The sequence below is a fragment of the Cryptotermes secundus genome, unplaced genomic scaffold, assembly GCF_002891405.2.
Source record: "Cryptotermes secundus unplaced genomic scaffold, Csec_1.0 scaffold474, whole genome shotgun sequence".
Lineage (NCBI taxonomy): Eukaryota > Metazoa > Arthropoda > Insecta > Blattodea > Kalotermitidae > Cryptotermes > Cryptotermes secundus.
In genome coordinates, this window is record NW_019731579.1 from 71636 (window position 1) to 92156 (window position 20521).

General features: G+C 43.3%; 1 protein-coding gene across 1 annotated transcript in view; it reads left to right on the forward strand.

Moving 5' to 3' along the window:
- The window catches only part of LOC117282540 (zinc finger and SCAN domain-containing protein 12-like), a 22723-nt gene extending 3740 nt beyond the window's left edge, over window positions 1-18983 (forward strand). Inside the window, exons 2-4 of the mRNA XM_033752578.1 lie at window positions 2271-2410; window positions 13114-13338; window positions 18963-18983. Coding sequence (XP_033608469.1) covers window positions 2271-2410; window positions 13114-13338; window positions 18963-18983 — 386 coding nt within the window. The remainder of the gene's footprint in view (window positions 1-2270; window positions 2411-13113; window positions 13339-18962) is intronic.
- The last annotated feature ends 1538 nt before the right edge of the window (window positions 18984-20521 follow it).

A 20521-nucleotide genomic window follows, 5' to 3' on the forward strand; every position in this document is an offset into this window, starting at 1 on the left:
TAATGACTTATGCTAGTCCCGCCTGGGAGTTTGCGGCAGACACTCATCTATTGAAATTGCAGCGCCTGCAAAACAAGGTTCTCCGCACGATTGGCAATTTTCCAAGGCGCACACCGGTCCGCGATTTGCACATGGCATTCAAAATCCCGTACGTATATGATTACATAACAAAATTATGCAGGCAACAAGCAGAAGTCATACAAAATCATGATAATGAGAATGTTCGCAACATCGGACAAGGCGAAGCCCGACACAGAAAGTATAAGAGGCTTAAACTTGGCGGCGGTCAGGCATACGACCGTTCAAGTGACTAGACAGCCGTGGTAGCAAATACTACTAGGATATATATGTTTATATATGAAAAGGCATAATCTGCTGTACCTAGCCTGGACTGAAAGAGGCTGTGTATATATTGTACATAGAAGTAAGGATTAAGTGTGTATTTGTAAACGTATGTAAATACAGACAATAGACTTAATACAGACTGACTGACAGATGACAGACCCGACCTCTCATCAGAGAGGGCGCTACACATAGACAGGACAGTAACTTTCATTGAAAAGAAATATCTGGTCATGAGCCCCAGCTGGGGCTCGACACCAAGACCGACAGACTGACTGACCGTCAGTTGTAACATGACCTGACCTGAAATGCGTGATAATGTGGGATGCTCCCACAATGTCTTCATTCTGAAGTGACTGAAATATGTATTCGTCATATAGGACGATGAATTCAAAATAATATATCTTTTCAGGATTCTTCCTACGTCGCACTCAAACACGCGAATAACGCCAATCCACTTTTATGTGAGCATTCCTGCTGGATCCAGCAGTACAATGCATGCAGTAACAGGACAAAACACAACACAGAACATGATACTTAAATATATGTAGGAGGAATGCTCACATAAAAGAGGATTGGCCTAATTCGGATGTTTGAGTGTGATGTAGGAAGAATCCTGAAAAGGTTTATTATTTTGAATTCAACGTCCTGTATGAGGAATACAGATTTTAGTCATGTTAGAATGAAGACATTATGGCATGCAGTACAATAGTTTAACGTGCATAAAGACACCTGAAGATGGCACATTAGTGCTGAAATATATAGTGTGGAAGTGAAGAATAAGGTGAAAAAGTGTATACACTCTAAGACGGCCAGCATAAACCATGGACATGAATCAATGTAATAGGATGCTAAAATATAACATTTGTAGAATAGGTTTGCTGTTTCTAGGATGTAGATCCGTGCAGTCAGGTAGGCTTTTACCGACGTTTTGGAAGCAACAGGTTCACTCAGAGTGGGTGAACTACCTGCCTTCAAAACTAAGCAACAGTCTGTTAAGACTACACAACTTGTAATAAGGCACTAAGCTTCATAATCTCTGCCGGCCTCTGCTGTGAGAACAAAGAAATGCACGTCACTCTATAACTTCTATATCACTATAGTTGTATATATGTACAACTTCTATATCACAAGGATTCTTGTAAATCCATTTGCCACCCACAAAAGCATCGTGTGATAAGATAAAGGTTCAACGTTATGAAAGATTCTGCACTCTCTTGCAGCAGGAATGCTGTATTTTCTGCTACAGAGAGCTGGAGAAACATTTCCTGCTGAGACAGAAAGGATGGTGAGTGTTTTGTGTTTGTGTGCGTAGACAAGTATTTTCTTGTCATGAGTCAATTCTCATATCTTAAGAAACTAAACTATTTATGCCAAGCTTTTGTTAGTATTCATAATCCATCTGGGGAGTTTACTTGGTTCTTCACATTATAACAGTTCGGTATAATATGTAGGAGAGGGTTTTATTCAAAGCGAGTGATATGGGTAGGTCAAGTAGCACACATGTGAGAATGAGAAATGCTTAGAAAGATTTTGACAGAAGGCCTGAGAGAATGAGACAATTGTGAAGATGGATTTTAAAGGTACAATTATGGGGGTTTTGACTGGGTTTGTGTCAGGATGCATGGACATGTGTGAACACAGTAATGAGTGCTTAGGTTCCATGAAGATCAGATACGTATTGTCTGTACTTCCACAGGAACCACAGGTTTCTCAGGAAGGTCCCTCCATTATGAACTTAACACTTGCTAAGATTATGAAGTCTGTAGAGAAGAAATCTGTACAGAGCAGCTGCTATGGGTTAGATGTAATGAGAAACAGCTACAGCAAGGGGAGCATATATTGTTTCATGTATGGTGTTGTACAGCCATGACTGATAGAAGATGTGATGCCTTTACAGAACTGTACAAATTCAGAGAAGGTTTTAGTGGGTCCCTATGGTGAGACATACCCAGCAAGTCATGATGCAAACCAGGCCATGAATGTAAAAGCTGAGGAAGTCTCAGACTCACAAGAGGAAGCGGATCCTCTGCAAATAACAGTTCAGGAAGTAAAGGCTGAACCTGAGGTGAGCTGTATGTTTCTATATATCCACTGTTAGGCAGGAATTCCAGTTGTCTATGTCATCTCCATCTGTCTGGCTGTCTGTCTGTGCACATGGGATAGCTCCACTGTGCTGCTCGCCTTTGAAGGCCTTTTTCTGAAGTGTCCCTAGACAGTTATAGTTTGTTGAATGTATGCTGCTTGTGATGTACCACTTCCATTTCCTTTTAAGCAGTTCTAATGCAGGTGAAATTACATTTTATGTAAACTGAACTGTATTTGAGAGAAATTCTATAGCAGCAAAAATCCATAGGGAGTCACAGAACTGTTTGCAGTTATTTAACACATGTTAGAACCAAGAATTTAAGTTACTAGAACTCTTGTGAGCTAATTCCAATGAATCACACAAGATATTTTTTCATTTCTCTTGCAACAAGAGTGGCAAGAATTGTACTGTATGGAACTGAAGAAACAGTTCTTGCTGTGAGAGAAAGTACTGTGTTTCATGCTTGTGTTCTCAGACAAGAGTTTTATTTTCATATATCAGTTCTCTTTGTCAAATAAACTAAATATTTAGTGACCAGCTTCTGTTTGTTTGCATAATCCATGTGGGGAGTTCCTTACACTTGGGTGATACAGTTTGGGATATTATGTAGGAGAGCAATGAGTTCAAGGAGAGAGATGTGGGTAAGTCATGTAGTGCACATGCAACAGTGAGAAATGCATACAAAGAGAAGAAAAACTTGGGAGACCTGAGTGCGAATGGAAAGTTGCTATTAAGATAGATTTTAAAGAATTAATTTGGAAGGGTTTGTACTGAGTCTGTTTGCCACAGAATATGGAGCCATGTTGAAGACAGTAATGGGCCTTTTCTGGCTTTCTCAACAAATCCTGTATGCATTGCTCTTCTCCAATATTCCTGCTAGATGAGCTGTCCATCTCATCCACCATGACTTTAGCTTTTAGATACAATAAATAACTTCATGGAGCTGAGTGAGTCCTTGAGAAGCCACCAGTTGCTTGGCCACTGAAGAATTTCCCAACATTGTATAGAACCTGGAAGTTTATTGACATGTTTGCGAAAACCTGTCACAAGTCCCTATCCTGAGCCATATGAATCCATTCCATTTAAATGTCTTCCCACCTATGCCTAGGCCTTCCTAGTGCTCTCTTTCCTTCTGGCTTTCTCAGCAAATCCTATATGCATTCCTCTTCTCCCCCATGCCTGCTATATGAGCTGCCCATCTCATCCTCCTTGACTTGATCATATAATTATGCTTGGTGAACAAAGTTACAAGTTGTGGAGCTCTTCATTGTGATGGTTTTAGGTACCAAAGGAAGCAGATATTTTCTGTACTGCTGCAGTGACCGATAGTTTTTCAGGAAGGTCACTGGGCTTTGAACCGAGTACTTTCTAGTGATCATGATAGCTGTAGAGAAGAACATCTGTACAGAACAGCTCTTATGAATTAAATGCGATGATAAACAGCCATAGCAAGGAAATCATATGCTGTTTAATGTGTAGTGTTGTGCATCCATTTCTGAGAAGGATGTGATGTTTTTTACATAGCTATAGAAATTCAGAGAACTCCTTAGTGAGTCCGTATGGTGAGACATACCCAACACCTCATGATGCAGATCAGGCCATGAATGTAAAAGCTGAGGCAGTCTCAGATGCAGAAGAGGAAGAGGATCCTGTCCCAATAACATTTCCGGAAATAAAGGCTGAACCTGAGGTGAGCTGTATGTGCACTGTTAGGCAGATAACACAAATGTGCAGAAATGCCGCTTGTCTTTTCTGTGAACATGAAATAACACCACTGTGCCGTTGACTAGGTTTTGAAGGATTTCCCCCCCCCCCCGAAATATTTCTAGGCAACTGTAGTACGTTGAATGTTGCGTGTGATGTACCACTCCACTAAGCAGTGCTTTGTTACCACATCATAGAGTTCCCAGAATCTATAAATGCTGAAGTTTATCATTTATTTGTTTTCTGTCTTGATGCAGTCTGTATCGATGTCATAACATACAGCTGTCATTGTGTTGAGGATTTGTTATAGGATAACTAATGATTCTCTATAGCTTTGTGATAATATTTGACAGATTATAGACACGTGTTGCCTGTTGCCCTTTGTTTGAAGTAAATTTAATATACCTTACACTGTTGGAGTGGCCTCTGTACCTGCTGTCATTTGATTGGTTGTCATAACAGATTTTTTTGTTGTTTTCGGTTAGACAGAATGATAACTAAATGTTACGATACAGAGAATGTGTAAGAGGTATAAAAACCAATAGTGAAGAACTGGCGTTGGCAACACATCCTAAAATATAGTCGCAATGGCGGTGAATTGGAGTATACAGTGCATGTAATTAAACACACAAATAAAGCTAGTAATGAACATCAAGAAAATTTCTACATCTACATATAGATGGAGGTTCTTACTTTTCTCGGCCAGTTCACGACGACTGATGCACCACTGGGTGGCTGCAAGGTGCATACAAATTTTGCCAGTGAATCAGTATGCCTGTGGCCAGTAACGTTTAGAATAAAGTATACAATTCATAGGTCACAGAAGGTGTTGAAAATGCTGTCCCCCTACACATAGACATTCCTTGCAGCAGCAGAAGGGGTTCTGATTAACCCTTAAAGCTGTTGTGCCATAATTGCTGAAATTTCCTTATGAATAGTCTTTTTAGTTCTTCCAGGTGGCATTAACTGTTTTAGAATTTGCCCTGCAAAGAACCACAGAAGAAAATATCTAAGAATTAAGGTTGGGTGAGTGTTCCTGCCAAATACCAGTGCTGATATCGCTCTCCCCAAAAGTACCAGGCAAAGCTTGTATAAACGTATGTGAAATGTGGGCAGTAGCTTAGTCTCGCTGAAACCAGCCATCGAGTCTTTTTTTCTTTTGTAACTCTCGAAAGAATTGTCTGAAAATGACCTGTACATAATTTTTTTACTTGGTGAGGGTGGGACTCAGTCCACTTGATACGGCATCCACTTGTGGCCAGTTGTACCAGCCTCAGATGATAGGTGAGGATGGTTATGGAGCAATTGGTGGAATGAAGATTAGCAGGGGAAACCGAAGTACTCGGAGAAAACCTGACCCAGCGCCAATTGTCCACCACAAATCCCACTTGACCAGACCCGGTATCGAACGTGGTCTGCCGCTGTGAGAAGCCAGTGAGTAACCGCTTGATCTATGGCGTGGCCTTGGAACTGTACATATCTTTCACAATTAATTGTTCCTTTAAAAAAACGCAGGTAGAGCAATCCTTGTTGTCCTCACAGCAAACCAGACTCCAACTTTCACTGGATGGAGCCATACTTCGTCAGTTGGATGTGGATTTCGTGAATTCCAGTTGCAATTATTTTTTGTATTTATGTATCCCTTCAAGTGAACCCATGCCATGTCAGTGTGAGATGAATCTCATCTTCAGTGATCCACTGCAGAAACCAACTGCAAAAATGAACCTGGTTAGTTGGATCTCACAGCTGCAAGGCATGCATTATTACTAGGGCCCTGATTTTTATGACCTAAAAACCGTAAATATATGCATGCACTTATGACCCAAAATTATGTCTAGTATGACACAAAAATGTAAAATATGACCTTAAATATTAAATGGGACATATAATTTCACAATTTTAATTATAACTTTTACTAGAGTTTAAGAATAAAAATGATGAATATATGATAGTAGGCCCTACTTACCAAATTAGCCCTATTGTGTTTCTGAACGAAAGAAAACTGATGGAATTGTGACATTTTGTACTGGATTAAACTCTCTCTTCTTTTCTTTTTAATATTGATTTTTGCATTCATATTTTAGACAAACACTGGTGCACGTGATATAAACATTAACTTAACTCTGTTAGCTAAAAACACAATACAGAAGAACACAAGCTTATTCGGCTCTCAGTTTTCAGTGTTCCTGTAACACAAGATATTCACTTCTCAGTTTTCACTGTTACCATTGTAATTTATAACTACCTGCATTTTCATATTTTCAGATTTGAGAGATCGCCGATTGTCACTGAGGATAGTTTTGTATTAGGACAAACTTCGTTCCACATCACATGATGTGACAGGAGCATAATTGAAGAATGTGAGGTCATTTTGTGACAGTTCTGGATCATCTTCGAATGTTTGTGGTTTATCAGATTTTATATGTGCAGTCTTGCTTATTGTTGAATAACCAGCATTCTGATGAAGAACACTTTCTATTTAGGTTTTAATCTTGTTGCTTGCTTCACCACGAGATCGGTTTAGTTCATTCTCACTGCTTTTTACAGCGTCCAACGCATCACGGAGTTCAGTCCCTACAGCTTCCAGGCGAGTTATTGCACTTGAAATTGAACAGACGTTTGACTTTATAGCTATCAGATTTTGTGCTAGAGCAGTAGATAATACGAGGCTCGTCCACAAAGTAAGTTTCCCTGGTGCCGTTTACAGAAACAAAACACAATTTCATGGAAATATTTATTGCAACAGATACAGCAAGTGCTCAGCTATTTTTTAACATAATCGCCACCGGAATTGAGACATTTGTCATACCGTGGGACCAACTTTTCAATACCCGTGTTGTAGAAGTCTGCCACCTGGGATTGGAACCACTGTGTGACAACCATCTCTGCCTCTCTGTCATTCTCAAAAAGCTGACGCTCACCGGATAGGAATTTCTTCAGGTGTAGGAAAAGATGGAAATCACTGGGAGCGAGGTCCGGGCTGTAGGGTTGATGATTAAACACATCCCAGCTGAACTCTTGCAGGAGACTTGCTGTCCGTCGAGCCATGTGCGGCCTAGTGTTATCATACAGGAAGACAATACCAGCACTAAGCATCCCGCGCCGCTTGTTCTGAATGGCCTCGTCACAATTTCTGCAGTGTTTCACAGTAACGCTCAGCATTCACCATTTCACCTCTGGTCAGGAAGTCGACGTGGAGAGAATACCCTGCGCATCACTTTCCGTGCTGACGTCTTCTTGAATTTCGTATGCAGGGAAATCCACTGTGCCGCAAGGTGCGGGAAATCTGTGGGACATGACTGCTGAGTTCCGTAATTGTGACGCGACAATTCTCCATAATGCGTTCCTGCACAAGCTCTACCAGGTCGTCAGTAATGATGGATGGCCACTCACTGCGCTTCTCATCATGCACACTTTGTCGACCTGCTGAAAAGTGTCTGCACCAGCAATGCACCATCTGCTTGCTCATGACGTTAGGCCCATAGACCCGGCACAGCTGGCGATGAATTTCGATCGGCGCTATGCTCTGTGCATTCAAAAACTTTATCACTGACCGCAATTCACAGTCGTAATAAGAGCCTCCATCTTCAACAGCTGCAACGATGCTACTGTGGGAATGCAGGAAATTCTGTTAGTGCATGCGCCATGCTACGTCATTGCTCTATCATGTACGCGCAGTCGCTTCGCGCAATATAAGGTTTGCTAGCTGTGGGACAAGTGGGAAACTTACTTTGTGGACATGCTATGTAAGTCCTTGACAGCTTTAATTGATCTTGACTCGCAGCTGTCAAAGTCATTAACCAATGGTTGTGTAATTTTCACAGTAATATGCCATAGCGTCCAACCATGTACCCCATGGTGTGATGATAGGCTGTGGAGAAAGTGGCAGTAGAGGAGCTTCTGTTTTAAATCTCAGTACTTCAAGAGGGGCCTTGATGAATATTTTCTTTCCATCTGGAATTAGCCTATCTACGTCTGGAAAAATTTCTTAGAACTTCTTCAGCCACTCTATGCAATGCAAGAGTGAGGCAAGTAATACGGATTATTTTCGGGTAGATCATTTGAAGTCCTTTCACAGCCTTCCTCATGTATGGAGCAGCATCTTTTACTAGGAGGACACTATTTCGCTGTATTCCATCTGGCCACAGCATGTTCATGGAATTATCAAAATGGACAGGTATAGTCGAATGCTTTGCACTGTCAAGAACTTCACAGTCAAGAAGAAATATGTCTCTTGGTTGATCTTGTTTCAGGGTTCCAACTATAATTCATGATATACCCCCCATCTACATCAGAAGTCTCATTCAAGGAAACCCATATCTTGTTATCAGCAACAGGTGTTCGAATCTTATTCAACATATCTTCATAACATGTAGAGAGGTAATTTTTCTTAATGTCGATCACTTGGGATAGGATGACGAGTGTATGTCTCCAGAAATGTTCTGAAGTGATGATTTTGTAATTTCTCTATTGAAATATTCAAAGAAACCATCCATTGACACAAATCTTTCAAAAATTCTGACCCATTGATCGTTGGAGAAGAAGAAGAATTAGCAGAATTGTTTTTAAACAACAAACTTTGTCTGTTGTCCATTGTAGATAATCTGCTTAAACATTTAACATGTTTAAAAGTTTTACAATGCTGCTGCACAGTAAATTGCTTTCCTGCTGTAACTTGCATGCCACACAGCTTGTAATGAAATATGTCTCCAGTGGGTACTAAACACTTTTTCACCAAACTCCTGCACAAAACTGAACATGAACTACATGTACTCTAGGCATTGTAAAGTCAAGCTGAAATGTATGAAGGCCCTCCACGTATATAAATAAAATACTTTTAAGATTGGAATGGGCCGTGCCATAGCTCAAGCGGTTAGTCACTAGCTTCCCATCGCAGCGGCCTGGGTTCGATCCAGGGTCTGGTCAAGTGGGATTTGTTTTGGACAATGTGGCGCTGGGGCGGGTTTTCTCCGACTAGTTCAGTTTCCCCTGCCAGTCTTCATTCCACTAATTGCTCCACAATTACCCTCACCTATCATCTGGGGCTGGTACAGTAGGCCAGAAGTGGCCGCAGTGCAAGGGACTCAGCCCCACCCCACTAGCAAAAAAAAAAAAGAAGAAGAAGAAGAAGAAAGACTGGAATGGGTATATGCCTGGCTGGCTAGCCAGCCTTTCCCAGTCTCCATCTTACTATATGGTATATACTGTAGTAGGACGGAGACTGGGAAAAGCCAGCTAGCCAGGTTATAAATGTTGCATTCCACAAATTTTTCCTTTGTAACTGCAAGTACAGTCCAGTCAAAAGTGTGGTTTTTAATACAAACTTCGTGCACTTGAACTCTATGCCACATTGGAGCAACAGTCCAGTCTGAAATTTATTTTGTAGTACAAAACATTATGGAGCCAAAATTGTACCTTATATAAACGAATTTATTCTAAAATGAGAAAAATATGAGCTTATTTCAAAATTATGCCAAATTATGATGTAAAACCAATAAAACTTTAAAATATGCATTTGTGTGCACAATAATAATGATATAATTTCAATAAGAATGAGCGGAAATATATACAATTACATTTAAAAATAGGAATAAACACTAGGAAGAAAATATGACATGTCCTAGAGATTCGAGCCCTAATTATTACTATTGTTTTATATGGTTTAAGCTGCAGCAGTTGTTTTGCCCTTCTTGCACGCTCCTGTGACACTCCAGTCTCTCTCAGCTAGACATTGAGCACTGGGCACTTATTCTTTTGTTTTTTGTCTGTTAAGAGTCTCATTAATCAAAGTCTATTCACCAATATTATATTTAAGCATTCTGTTACACTCACACAATATATATGAGACAAACTTCGTCTTAAGTGCAACAATTTAATTGTAGTTCTTTCTTCTTCCCTTCCTCCACACTACATCTTTCGGCCCTAAATGGCCATCATCAGGTGTGTATTCTTATGTAGCTACTATACTGCCCGTAGTTTAAAATTTAAAATCACCAGTCTTTCCAATTGTATGTATGTATAAAATCTTTGTTAACCTACACACGTCAATTTGATTTCTAAAATTGGCACTTTTTTAAAACTTCAATTCAAATTAAAATGTCTATAAATTTTCTGTTCTTTTTCTTTTTCCAATTCTTTTTTTTTTTCAAATTTTTAAAAATTAAAATTTTCTCGGGGTACACGCCCCATGTCTGTAGTGCTGCAGTGGCCACTTCTTGTTTTATTGCTGTTCAGGATTTGTTCTGTGTAGGCTCTCTCTGTATGTGTCGCTGCTTATCTTTAATACATGTCTAAATTTTAAACTACGGTCAGTGTAGCAGCTACGTAAGAATACACACCTGATGATGGCCATTTAGGGCCGAAAGATGTAGTGTGGAGGAAGGGAAGAAGAAAGAACTACAATTAAATTGTTGCACTTAAGACGGAGTTTGTCTCATATCTATTCACCATATTGTGAATTGTTTGTCTCCTGGGACTCTTTCATTACAAAATTTTCACTGGCACTTACTAGCAGAATTGTATTTGGCATAAGTGTCATACAGAACTGCACATTGCTCTAAACTTTACTGCATCATGATAGAACACAGTGCTTACTAACGGTAATAGAACAAATGACTAATGGAGTTGATAACTGCCGCCCACTTCTGACAAATCATAAACACATTCCCACGCATGAACTTCATTGATTGCCGTGAAACATAATGCCATCAAGCCATCCACAAATTTAATAACTTCCCTTGGTTCGAAACATTATGGAACAGCAGGCATGCTCATTCATTTGCAAAATTCATATTTGACTCACAGTCGGCTGTGTGCTGGTCGCCGGGAAACGCGGGACCTTGAACCAGTCAACAACCATAAGAACCTCCCTGTACAAATACAAAAAGATAAATCTACTTAAAGATAAACACAACAAAGACAAAAAACATTCAATATGAGGTGCTATCAGAAAGTTATCGGACTTATTGTTGTAACTGCATTGGTGGAAGAAGATGAGAGGGGAGGCCAAGGTCACACTTCTGAAAGCCTGTTNACAGCAGGCATGCTCATTCATTTGCAAAATTCATATTTGACTCACAGTCGGCTGTGTGCTGGTCGCCGGGAAACGCGGGACCTTGAACCAGTCAACAACCATAAGAACCTCCCTGTACAAATACAAAAAGATAAATCTACTTAAAGATAAACACAACAAAGACAAAAAACATTCAATATGAGGTGCTATCAGAAAGTTATCGGACTTATTGTTGTAACTGCATTGGTGGAAGAAGATGAGAGGGGAGGCCAAGGTCACACTTCTGAAAGCCTGTTGCATCAGTCTGCCATATGACACCATGATCTGAACAGGCATTGTTTTTACTTTAATGCTTTTTTGACTTCGTATTTCCTTTTTTGTCTACGATGGATGGTAAAATCAAGCAATGTATCGAGTCTTGCATGAAACTTGGTAAATCCACTCCCAAAATTCTTGAAATGCTTCATGAAGCTTTTGGAGAATGTTCTTTAATTGGGACAGTGGTTTTCGAATGGCATTCATGTTTCAGGGCGGGGCAAGTGTCAGTTGAAGGTGACGAACATTCAGGGTGACCAAGCACCAGCAAAATGATAGAAAATGTTGAAGAATTTGAGAACTCGTCCACAAAGACTGTCACAAAACAATCCATGACCTTGCAGACACCATTGGGATCAGTCATGGAGTTTGCCAGGAGATCTCAACAGAAAATTTGAATGTGTGCCGTATTGCCCCCTCATCACGGCAACACACCCACCCACACATCCCTGAAAGCCACAGAGTTTGTGACTAACAACGTGGTTTTCGTTCCCCATCCTCCCTACTAGCCGGACTTAGCCCCCTGTGATTTCACCGTTTCCCAATTTGAAATGAAACTGAAGGGACGATGTTTTGAAACAGTATCTGACATCCAAAGGGAATCACAAGCGGTACTTGGCAGCATTGAGGAAAGTGTCTTCCACGGCGCGCTCGAAATATGGAAACTATAGAACTCTGTATACGTTCCCAAGGATACTGTTTTGAAAGAGATGGTAGACAGAATGAAGAAGTTAAGTCAGTATTTCTATTTTGACCTAGTCCAGGAACTTTGCAGTACATCTTGTATAGTATTTGCACATGGTCACCCATACAGCAAGCTGGTCACGGTAGCCAAGTGGTGTGTGTGCTTGTCTGTGTTTTTCTGTGTTTGTGTACAGGTAGAGACTTGTGACGAGCTGATCACCAGCCCAAGGAATCCTACCAGAATTCTGAGATCTGGTAAACCAAAATGAAACAGAGAGTGTCTTGGTGGTAGGCCAAGGCGTAAATTGGGGCTGTAGTGCCAAAAGAAAAAAAACATACACCGAACTGTGTGTTAAACACTGTACATCTTCCTGCTAGTAGCACCCCAGACACATCCAGAAGTAGTGGCCATTTTCTGGCAAAAGCCTAACGTTTACATTGTCAAGGAATGGTGTGGCAACCTTTAAGATGACTCATATGGATTTGCTCAGTGTATCAAGGTGGACATGTCTATTGAACTGACACTATGCTATTATTCTTTTTGAGGCCTTTTATACACACACACACACACACACACACAGATATGTAGTCACGTGTAGGGGGGTTTTGCCGGGCCATATGCACCCTTTCTTAGTATCATTTTTTAGCTCAGCCTTTATTGTTATTTCATTTTAGCAGCCATTCCACTATTAATTAGATGCCTGTCCAGCCTTACAAATGCATAATTTTATTTAATTTGGAATTTGTTCAACAGTGGCAGTGCAGCTTAATGTCTGTTGACTCAGAAACCTCCATACATGCTGATGGACTCAGGCACACACCACTCAAGGGGGTGTGCTCTCTCTGTCCCTCCCTCCCGTCTGTCACAACTCTCACACCTACCGATTTAACATCTCACTGTACTGTGGCTTCAAACTTATTTCTCTTCCTGTTAGGATTTTTCATGTAATTTACTCTCATTTTCCAGGGTAATTTGAATGAACTTCAACCCATACATGGTGAGGAGCGACGATATTCCTGTGATGAGTGTGGAGATTCATTCAGACAAGAGCAAATTATGATAGCACATCGACACATACATAGTGGGGAGCGGCCATTTTGTTGTATCGTGTGTAATAAGTCATTCAACTGTAAGAGTTATCTAAAGAGGCATCAGTGCATACATAGTGAGGAGCGGCCATTTATGTGTGATGTATGTAATAAGTCGTTCATTTTTAAGAGTAATCTGAAGAAGCATGTGCACATACACAGTGGGGAGCAACCATTTTGCTGTGATGTATGTAATAAGTCATTTAATCAGCAGAGTAATATGAAGAGACATCATCGCATACAGAGTGGGGAGAAGCCATTTTGCTGTGATGTATGTAATAAGTCATTCAGTATGCAGAGTCATCTGAAGAGACATCAGCGCATACATGCAGTAAATCATAGAGCAGCAGAGATGGATTTAGACTAAAGGAACAGTAATACAGTTTTGCTGTGTGTGGCATGCTTCAGTTTTATAGAATGCTACAATATATTGGAGTTGATTGCTTTTGAACTGACAGGAAATGAACTGAGTCCCATGGTACGAAAGATCTGTGCAAATGAGTTCAGCAGCATCATATGCTTTTTGCTGTACGTTACCTGTGCTCTTCTGCCATTACATGTGAGTAAATTCGTTGATCAGTTAGTTTCAGATTGATATTGTAACGTGTTTCATTACTGACGACGCCGTAGAGATGGTTAATTGGTTTATTTAACAATCTACAAACAACGGCTACAATTAATTATCACAATATTATGGGTTTCCACACTTTACAAACCCTACAACAAAATCTCTTAACACAATCTTCACTTGTCTTCAAGTACTAATAACGCAGGAGCTATACAAGTCTCCCTGAATTACACACTCCAGATATAACTGGTTATCCCGAACTGTCACTGACCTTCGCACACGCGTCTGTAGCTCGTAACTTGCGAACTGAGAACTCGTTGATAGCACATTGACTGGCTGACTGACTATACGACTCGACTCGGCGACTGTTACTTTATAACTGGGCGGCTGTCACAGTACAACTGAAGTCGCCGACTGCTACATTAGAACTGACTGGTAGCTGCTGTGCAGCTCACTTATATAGCTGCAGTGCTTGCCTGTTGCGTAATGAGTGCCACGTCATCCTGTTACGTCACCGCTGTTGACTCGCATTACATAATTACCAGGTTGCGGGGGCTCGGCTATCTTCGGCTCCGCTCGGCTCTCTTCGGCTCCGCTCGTGACGTCACCGCGGGGAGGGTGGCGGGGTGATGACTCGCCTATTACGCGAGCGCTACGTTACCGCTAAGTGCAGCTGGGGAGGTAGGGGTCAACATGTCACACTATATATATATTTATATATAGCCACCAGATCGCCAATACGGCCATTCCTTTAACAAGTATAATAGAATACAGTACAATAACTCCCTAGCAAACAAATAACAGATCACGATAGTTTAGCTTCCAGTTTAGTCTCACAGTTTAGCAAGCCTACAAATAATAGAATACATCATCACCCAAGAAAATAATAACCCAATATTTGCCAACCAAAAATGTAAATATAGGTATATATATATGAGTATATAGCCCCAGACCACCAATACAGCTATTCCTTGTCCCGAAGTTTCACGGGAAACCCTCCAAACCGAATTTAGAGTAGCCACTCCCAAAAGGAAGTTTGCTTGTTACCTCCTTCCCCGACGTCTCGTCCTAGAGTGTTCGTCTCTCCCTACCCTACAAGTTTCCATAAAACCAGAACCAGTAGGAGGGGAGGGGGGAATCACGTGATAGGTCAGGACGGAAGAACTTTCTAGACACAAGGAAAAGAAGAAAAAAGGGGTGGTAGGAAGAGAAGCCGCTGAAAGGAGCCTAAGTATGACGCATGGCTCAGGATCTCCCACTTCACAGTAGAACACTCTGTTCCAGGGCATAGCTCGAATTTTTCTCCAACACCGTCACATGTCGGATGCATCTCATAACATCACTCGCCGCACCGCGGTTCATGTAGATACACACCGCTGCCGAAATCACTAAGTTCGCTGTCCACCGTGCAGTGACAGTCACCAATGCGGACGTACCCTAGCGCTGCTCGGCAATCAGAGTAAACCACTCCCAGCACTGTCGGAATTAGGGCCCATTCGGAGCACCGGGCGGGAGCAGGCAAGCAAATGAGAAAACGTCGCCGCGGGGCGGCGTATGCCGTTCGACGCTGATGAGCCCTCCAAAAGGCGGGGGGTCCCGAACTTCCCGAAAACACGGCTAAGTGAAGGGTAAGGGTTAAGGAGGACAGGGCTAAGTCCCAGCTGGAACATACACCATAATCAATACATATATAAAATATAATTGACATGTACACCCTGAATACATAATGAATTCAACATACCAAGCTGATAACTACCCCGCCAAAATATATGGCTTGAGTTGAGATATGTGGGCTTTTCTTATGATAACCCCAGTTTCAGGGTTGGCCAGAAGAACCGTCACCGGCGATACAAACTTAGTTATGATGAGCGGTACCGACCACTTGAGATCGAGCTTGGCGGAACGCTGGCATGACTTAGAACTCAGCGGATGCAATAGAACTAAAACCGAGTCCCCCACATGAAACTCTCCCGGCATTCTCCCCGCATTGTACCTGGCTGCCACCCTAGCCCGAGCTTTCCTCAAATTAGCGAGGGTAGACTCCCAGTATTCACCCATATTCTTTGGGTCCCGCTGGAGCTCCAGCTCACGAAATTCCCATTTAAGGCCCAGGGGATGGTTCCTCTCCAACCCCAAAAATAGGGAAGCCGGAGTCGCTCCCGTCGACTCGTGCCACGCAGTGTTAAAGGCGATGGCCAACGATGGCAGATTTTCGTCCCAACGAGTGTGTTGACGGTGGTGATAAATGATCAGGGCAGCCTTCAAATTCCGATTAAACCGCTCAACCTGGGAAGCTTGAGGGTAATAAGGTGAAGTCGTGATGTGGCGAATGCCCCAAGAGAAGCACAGATTGTAGAACCGCCGCGACTTGAAGACTGCAGCATTGTCGGAAATGATAGCCTGGGGGACGCCGAACGTGGGGAAGAATTTCTCCACGAGGCAGTTTTCCACTACTTCGGAAGAAATTTTCCTCACTGGATACATAGACACAAACTTAGAAAACCCGTCTAACACCACCAATGTGGCTATGTTCCCCCTCCGACTCCTGATAATCGGCCCAAGAAAATCAATAAATATCCGTTCTAGGGGCCTCGTCACAATTTCGCTGTTATGGAGACCCACCCTAGAATCTTGGGCGGACTTGGCCCTCTGACAGTCCTGAAGACCCTTACGAACTGAACCGTGCAACGGTTCTTCGTGAAGTTCCTTGGAGTCCCCCCAGAAACGCCAGGATGCGAGCCGTTCCTCCTTCTCTCCAGTTAAAGCCCTTGGCTGATGTCAGGTCAGCTGACGTTGTCCCCCCCTCCTTGACGCATTCCGAGCTTTCGTGCGTAGTACAAACGAATGTATCTTTCTCTCTTCCTGTTGACCTCAGAAAGGTAACATCGCTGCGTCTAAATTTGGTTTCGTTATGTTGAATTGATCTTGGGGAAATTCGGTTTCGGCCCGTAGCAGTGTCTGAAGGGGGAAGAGTGCCCTCACGACGTGATCAAGGCTAGATCAAGTCGTGAGGTAAATCTTTGTTTGTAATTTAGGAAACGCAAGTAAGTGACTTACTGTTGTAGATGGTTGCCTTTCGATTATGAACGCCGTGTGAAGTAAGATAATTTGGTTTTGTTTTGGGTTGTGTTAAACAGCAGATCGCCCCTCAGGCTTGTATGTAACCTTTTTATATTTCCTTGTGCCCTCAAGGCATGCTTAAGTACATGTTTACACTGGAGAGGTAGAAAGACACCATGAGGCGTGCCTGACTTGAGTTCTGTGCGGCTAGGCACAGTGTAGTTCTGTATTAATTATTTATCACATGTTCTGACCAGTCCCTGCCCATCAGGCAGAGTCCACCTGTATACATGTGTTATCAGTATACATTTATTTATATGTTTGGAAACGCCAGTGTTTATGTATACTTGTGCAGTGTGTGCCCTACCAGTTCGGACTATCCGATCCGTCCAGCTTGGCCCATAGTGCCGACGAGATCCCTTACTCGACCTTGGGGAGGCATAGTACATCACGTTACAAGCAAGTCGTTTCTTATGAGCCTGTCCCTTACCCATTTGAGCAGGGGTTCACGGGTCTACGTGGGTAGAAGAACTGGGTTCTTTACCCACATGTTTAAGGGACACGGCTCAGAACTTGCAGATTCCCGACCTCATATTCGGCCAATAAAAGACCTTCACGATCCGGCTAAGCGTTTTGCTTACCCCCAAATGCGCACTCACCGTAGACCCGTGGAAATACTCAAGCACCATGGGCCTAAGTGCCTCCGTAATGACGTAGCGCTTAGCGCTGGCCCGAGAAGGATGATAAACAAAAGCCCCGTTAAGTAACTTGAATTGCTTAGCCACAGAGTCCTTCGGGGCAACTTTCGCGTATATGTCCTTACAAAAGGAATCCTCCTTTTGATATTCGTGGACTGATCGGAACGCCTCAGGCAGATGTAAGGCCAAACCCGTAAACGTAGGTTCACTCGGGAGGTATTCGTACTGTCGGGTAAGGCAGTCGGCCACCACATTAGATTTCACACTGACGTGACAGACTTGGAATTTGAACGGCGCAGACGCAACACCCACCGCCCTATACGCCCCAAATCTTTAGCGTGCCGTAGAAGCCAGGCTAGAGCTTGGTTGTCCGTTTGTAGACAAAACTCTTTGTGTTCCAAGTATGTCCAGTATTTTTCGCATCCCCAGACCACCTCGAGGCACTCTTTCTCGTGGGTGGAGTATCTCCTCTCGGCCTGGGAAAGAAAACGGCTACCGTAGGCGATCGGAGCTAATCCTTCCCCTTGCCTCTGATTTAGGACCGCAGAGACCGCGACGTCACTGGCCTCGCAGACGAGCGTAAATTCACGAAAAAATCCGGAATTTGTAATACTGGGGGCGTCAACAATGCTTCCTTAAGCCGTTCGAAGGCTGACTGTTGAACCTCGCCCCAGATGAACTTGGCGTTCTTGCGCTTAAGCGCATAGAGTGGTTCCGCAATCGACGAGAAATGTTCGATAAAACGTCCATAGAACCCTGCCATTCCCATAAATCACCGAAACCCCTTCAAGTTCCGGGGGGTCGGAAAATTACGAATGGCTTCCCCCGCTCAGGCAACATTTTAACCTCTTGGCTCCACACCAAATGCCCCAGGAAGGAAATCTCTCTTTGGGCCAGCCGAAGCTTATCCGGGTTTAAGGTGAACCCGGCCATTTCTAGTCTCTTAAACACCTCCGCCAAGTGCCAGAGGTGCTCGGCCAGCGAGCTAGAGTATACGACCAGGTCATCCATAAAGTTAGTCACGAATTTTTGTTTGAGGTCCCCAAACAGCGTGTCGATCACCCTCGATAGTACCTGGCACCCCACGCTTATCCCCATCGGCAACTTATTAAATTCAAAGAGCCCGAATTGGGTACAATAGGCCGCAGCCTTCCGGCTCTTAGCCGTCAGGGGGATTTGGTAATACGCCGAGTTAAGGTCGAGCACCGAAAATACTTCCGCATTGTGAAAATCAGCGAAGGCGTGCTCGACCATCGGCATTGGGAAGGCGTCGAAAACTACCTTTCTGTTTAACAGGCGATAGTCTATTACCATCCTATAATCACCGTGGGGTTTGGACACTAGAAACGCCGGGCTCGCGTACTGAGAAGAGCTCTTCCTTATCATGCCTTTATCTTGCAGGTCTTGGACTATACCCCTTAACATTTTCAAACGGGGAGGCGAACACTGGTACAGCCGCGACCGCACCGGAACGTTATCCGTCAACTCCAGGCGACACACCGTGCCCTTAGCAGTGCCCAGTTTATCCGAAAAGAGGGCAGGAAAGTTCCGCATCAACTCGTTAACTTTTTAGGAGTTATGCGGCACTTCCGGCACGCAGGGACACGCGAAACTACTGACCCCATTTCTGCACAAGGAAACACTTGTAAAGGGCTTCTGCAAAAATCTAGCGATTTGAATTCGAATTCTTCCTCCGGACGAAAGGCGAAACTATATGTCCCGGTCGCGAAATTCATTCGCACTTGGGTCCGCCCAAGAAAGTCGACTCCCAAAACGCAAGGGAAAGGACACTGTTTAAAAATCTGTAATCTAACTTTCCAATCAAGGCCGTGTAATTTGACCGACAGAATGACCGCTTCCTTAATATTACACGGTTCTCCATTAGTCGCCTGGCAACGTTTCCCTGTCGTTTCCAATTTGTGAGGCAATCCTAAGTTATAAATTTTATCCAGGACGTCCCGTCTTACAAAGGAGACGGACGACCCGGAATCAAGCATGGCCGGCAAGGAGAACCATCTAATATTCAGAAGGGCTCACGGATTACTGTGGCACCCCGCCATCCGATACGGACCTCTCTGAGACCGAGCTAACGCTGGCGCTCGGGTTTGACTCCCTACTCCCGAGCGCCTAGGGCGTTTCCCGACAAGACAGGATTGCGATTCGTCTGTCGCCGGGGGCAGTTGCGCCGGAATCGTCCATCCTCGCCACATCTCCAGCACCTCACTCTACTATCGACCTCGCCCTGCGCGGATCCAGTCACTATCATACTATTGGGAATAGTTTCAGAAGCCCCCCGAGACCGCGAAGTCGCGCCCAGCGATTTACGCTGTTCTTCAACAGCCATCCCTTCGGCCACGGTAGTCGCGAGAGCGTACAAATCCTTCACGGACTCTGGCCTAGTCGGGAACAAAATGTGGATGTAATGCCGCTAAGGTTACGTACATGTAGATATAGTTTGGGGGGAAAAATTGGAAAAATAGTAGCTAGACTGTAAGATTAAGAAACAGCCATGATGAAACAATTCAGGAAGCTTAGGTCTACAAAGAATTGTAACAGGGAATGCCTGAGTCATTAGAACGCTAACCTGGCAGTGTAATAGCGCTGACATTGAGGAACGAGCTATATGAAGTGGGTCATAAACACTATGGCAGGAGGAATACGCTGAGTCGGAGGAGGCGGTAGACCCGAAAGAGTCAACCCCTTCTCGAGGGGCAACCAATGAGGGAGGCCAAAATCACGTCAGAATGGGCAGGCAACCTACCCGGAACTCAAAGAATCAGCAAAGAGAGGTTATATAAACCCTAGAAAACTTAAACAAGAACCTTTTGCCTTTAGACTTTTGATTGATATTAAGTAACTTAGAGTTCAGGAGAGGCTATCGCCGAGAGAGCGATGGCCGTGAGTTTGCGCTGGTTGCTGATGACGAGCATCTTCTTCCTCATCTCAAGTAAGTGAAACCA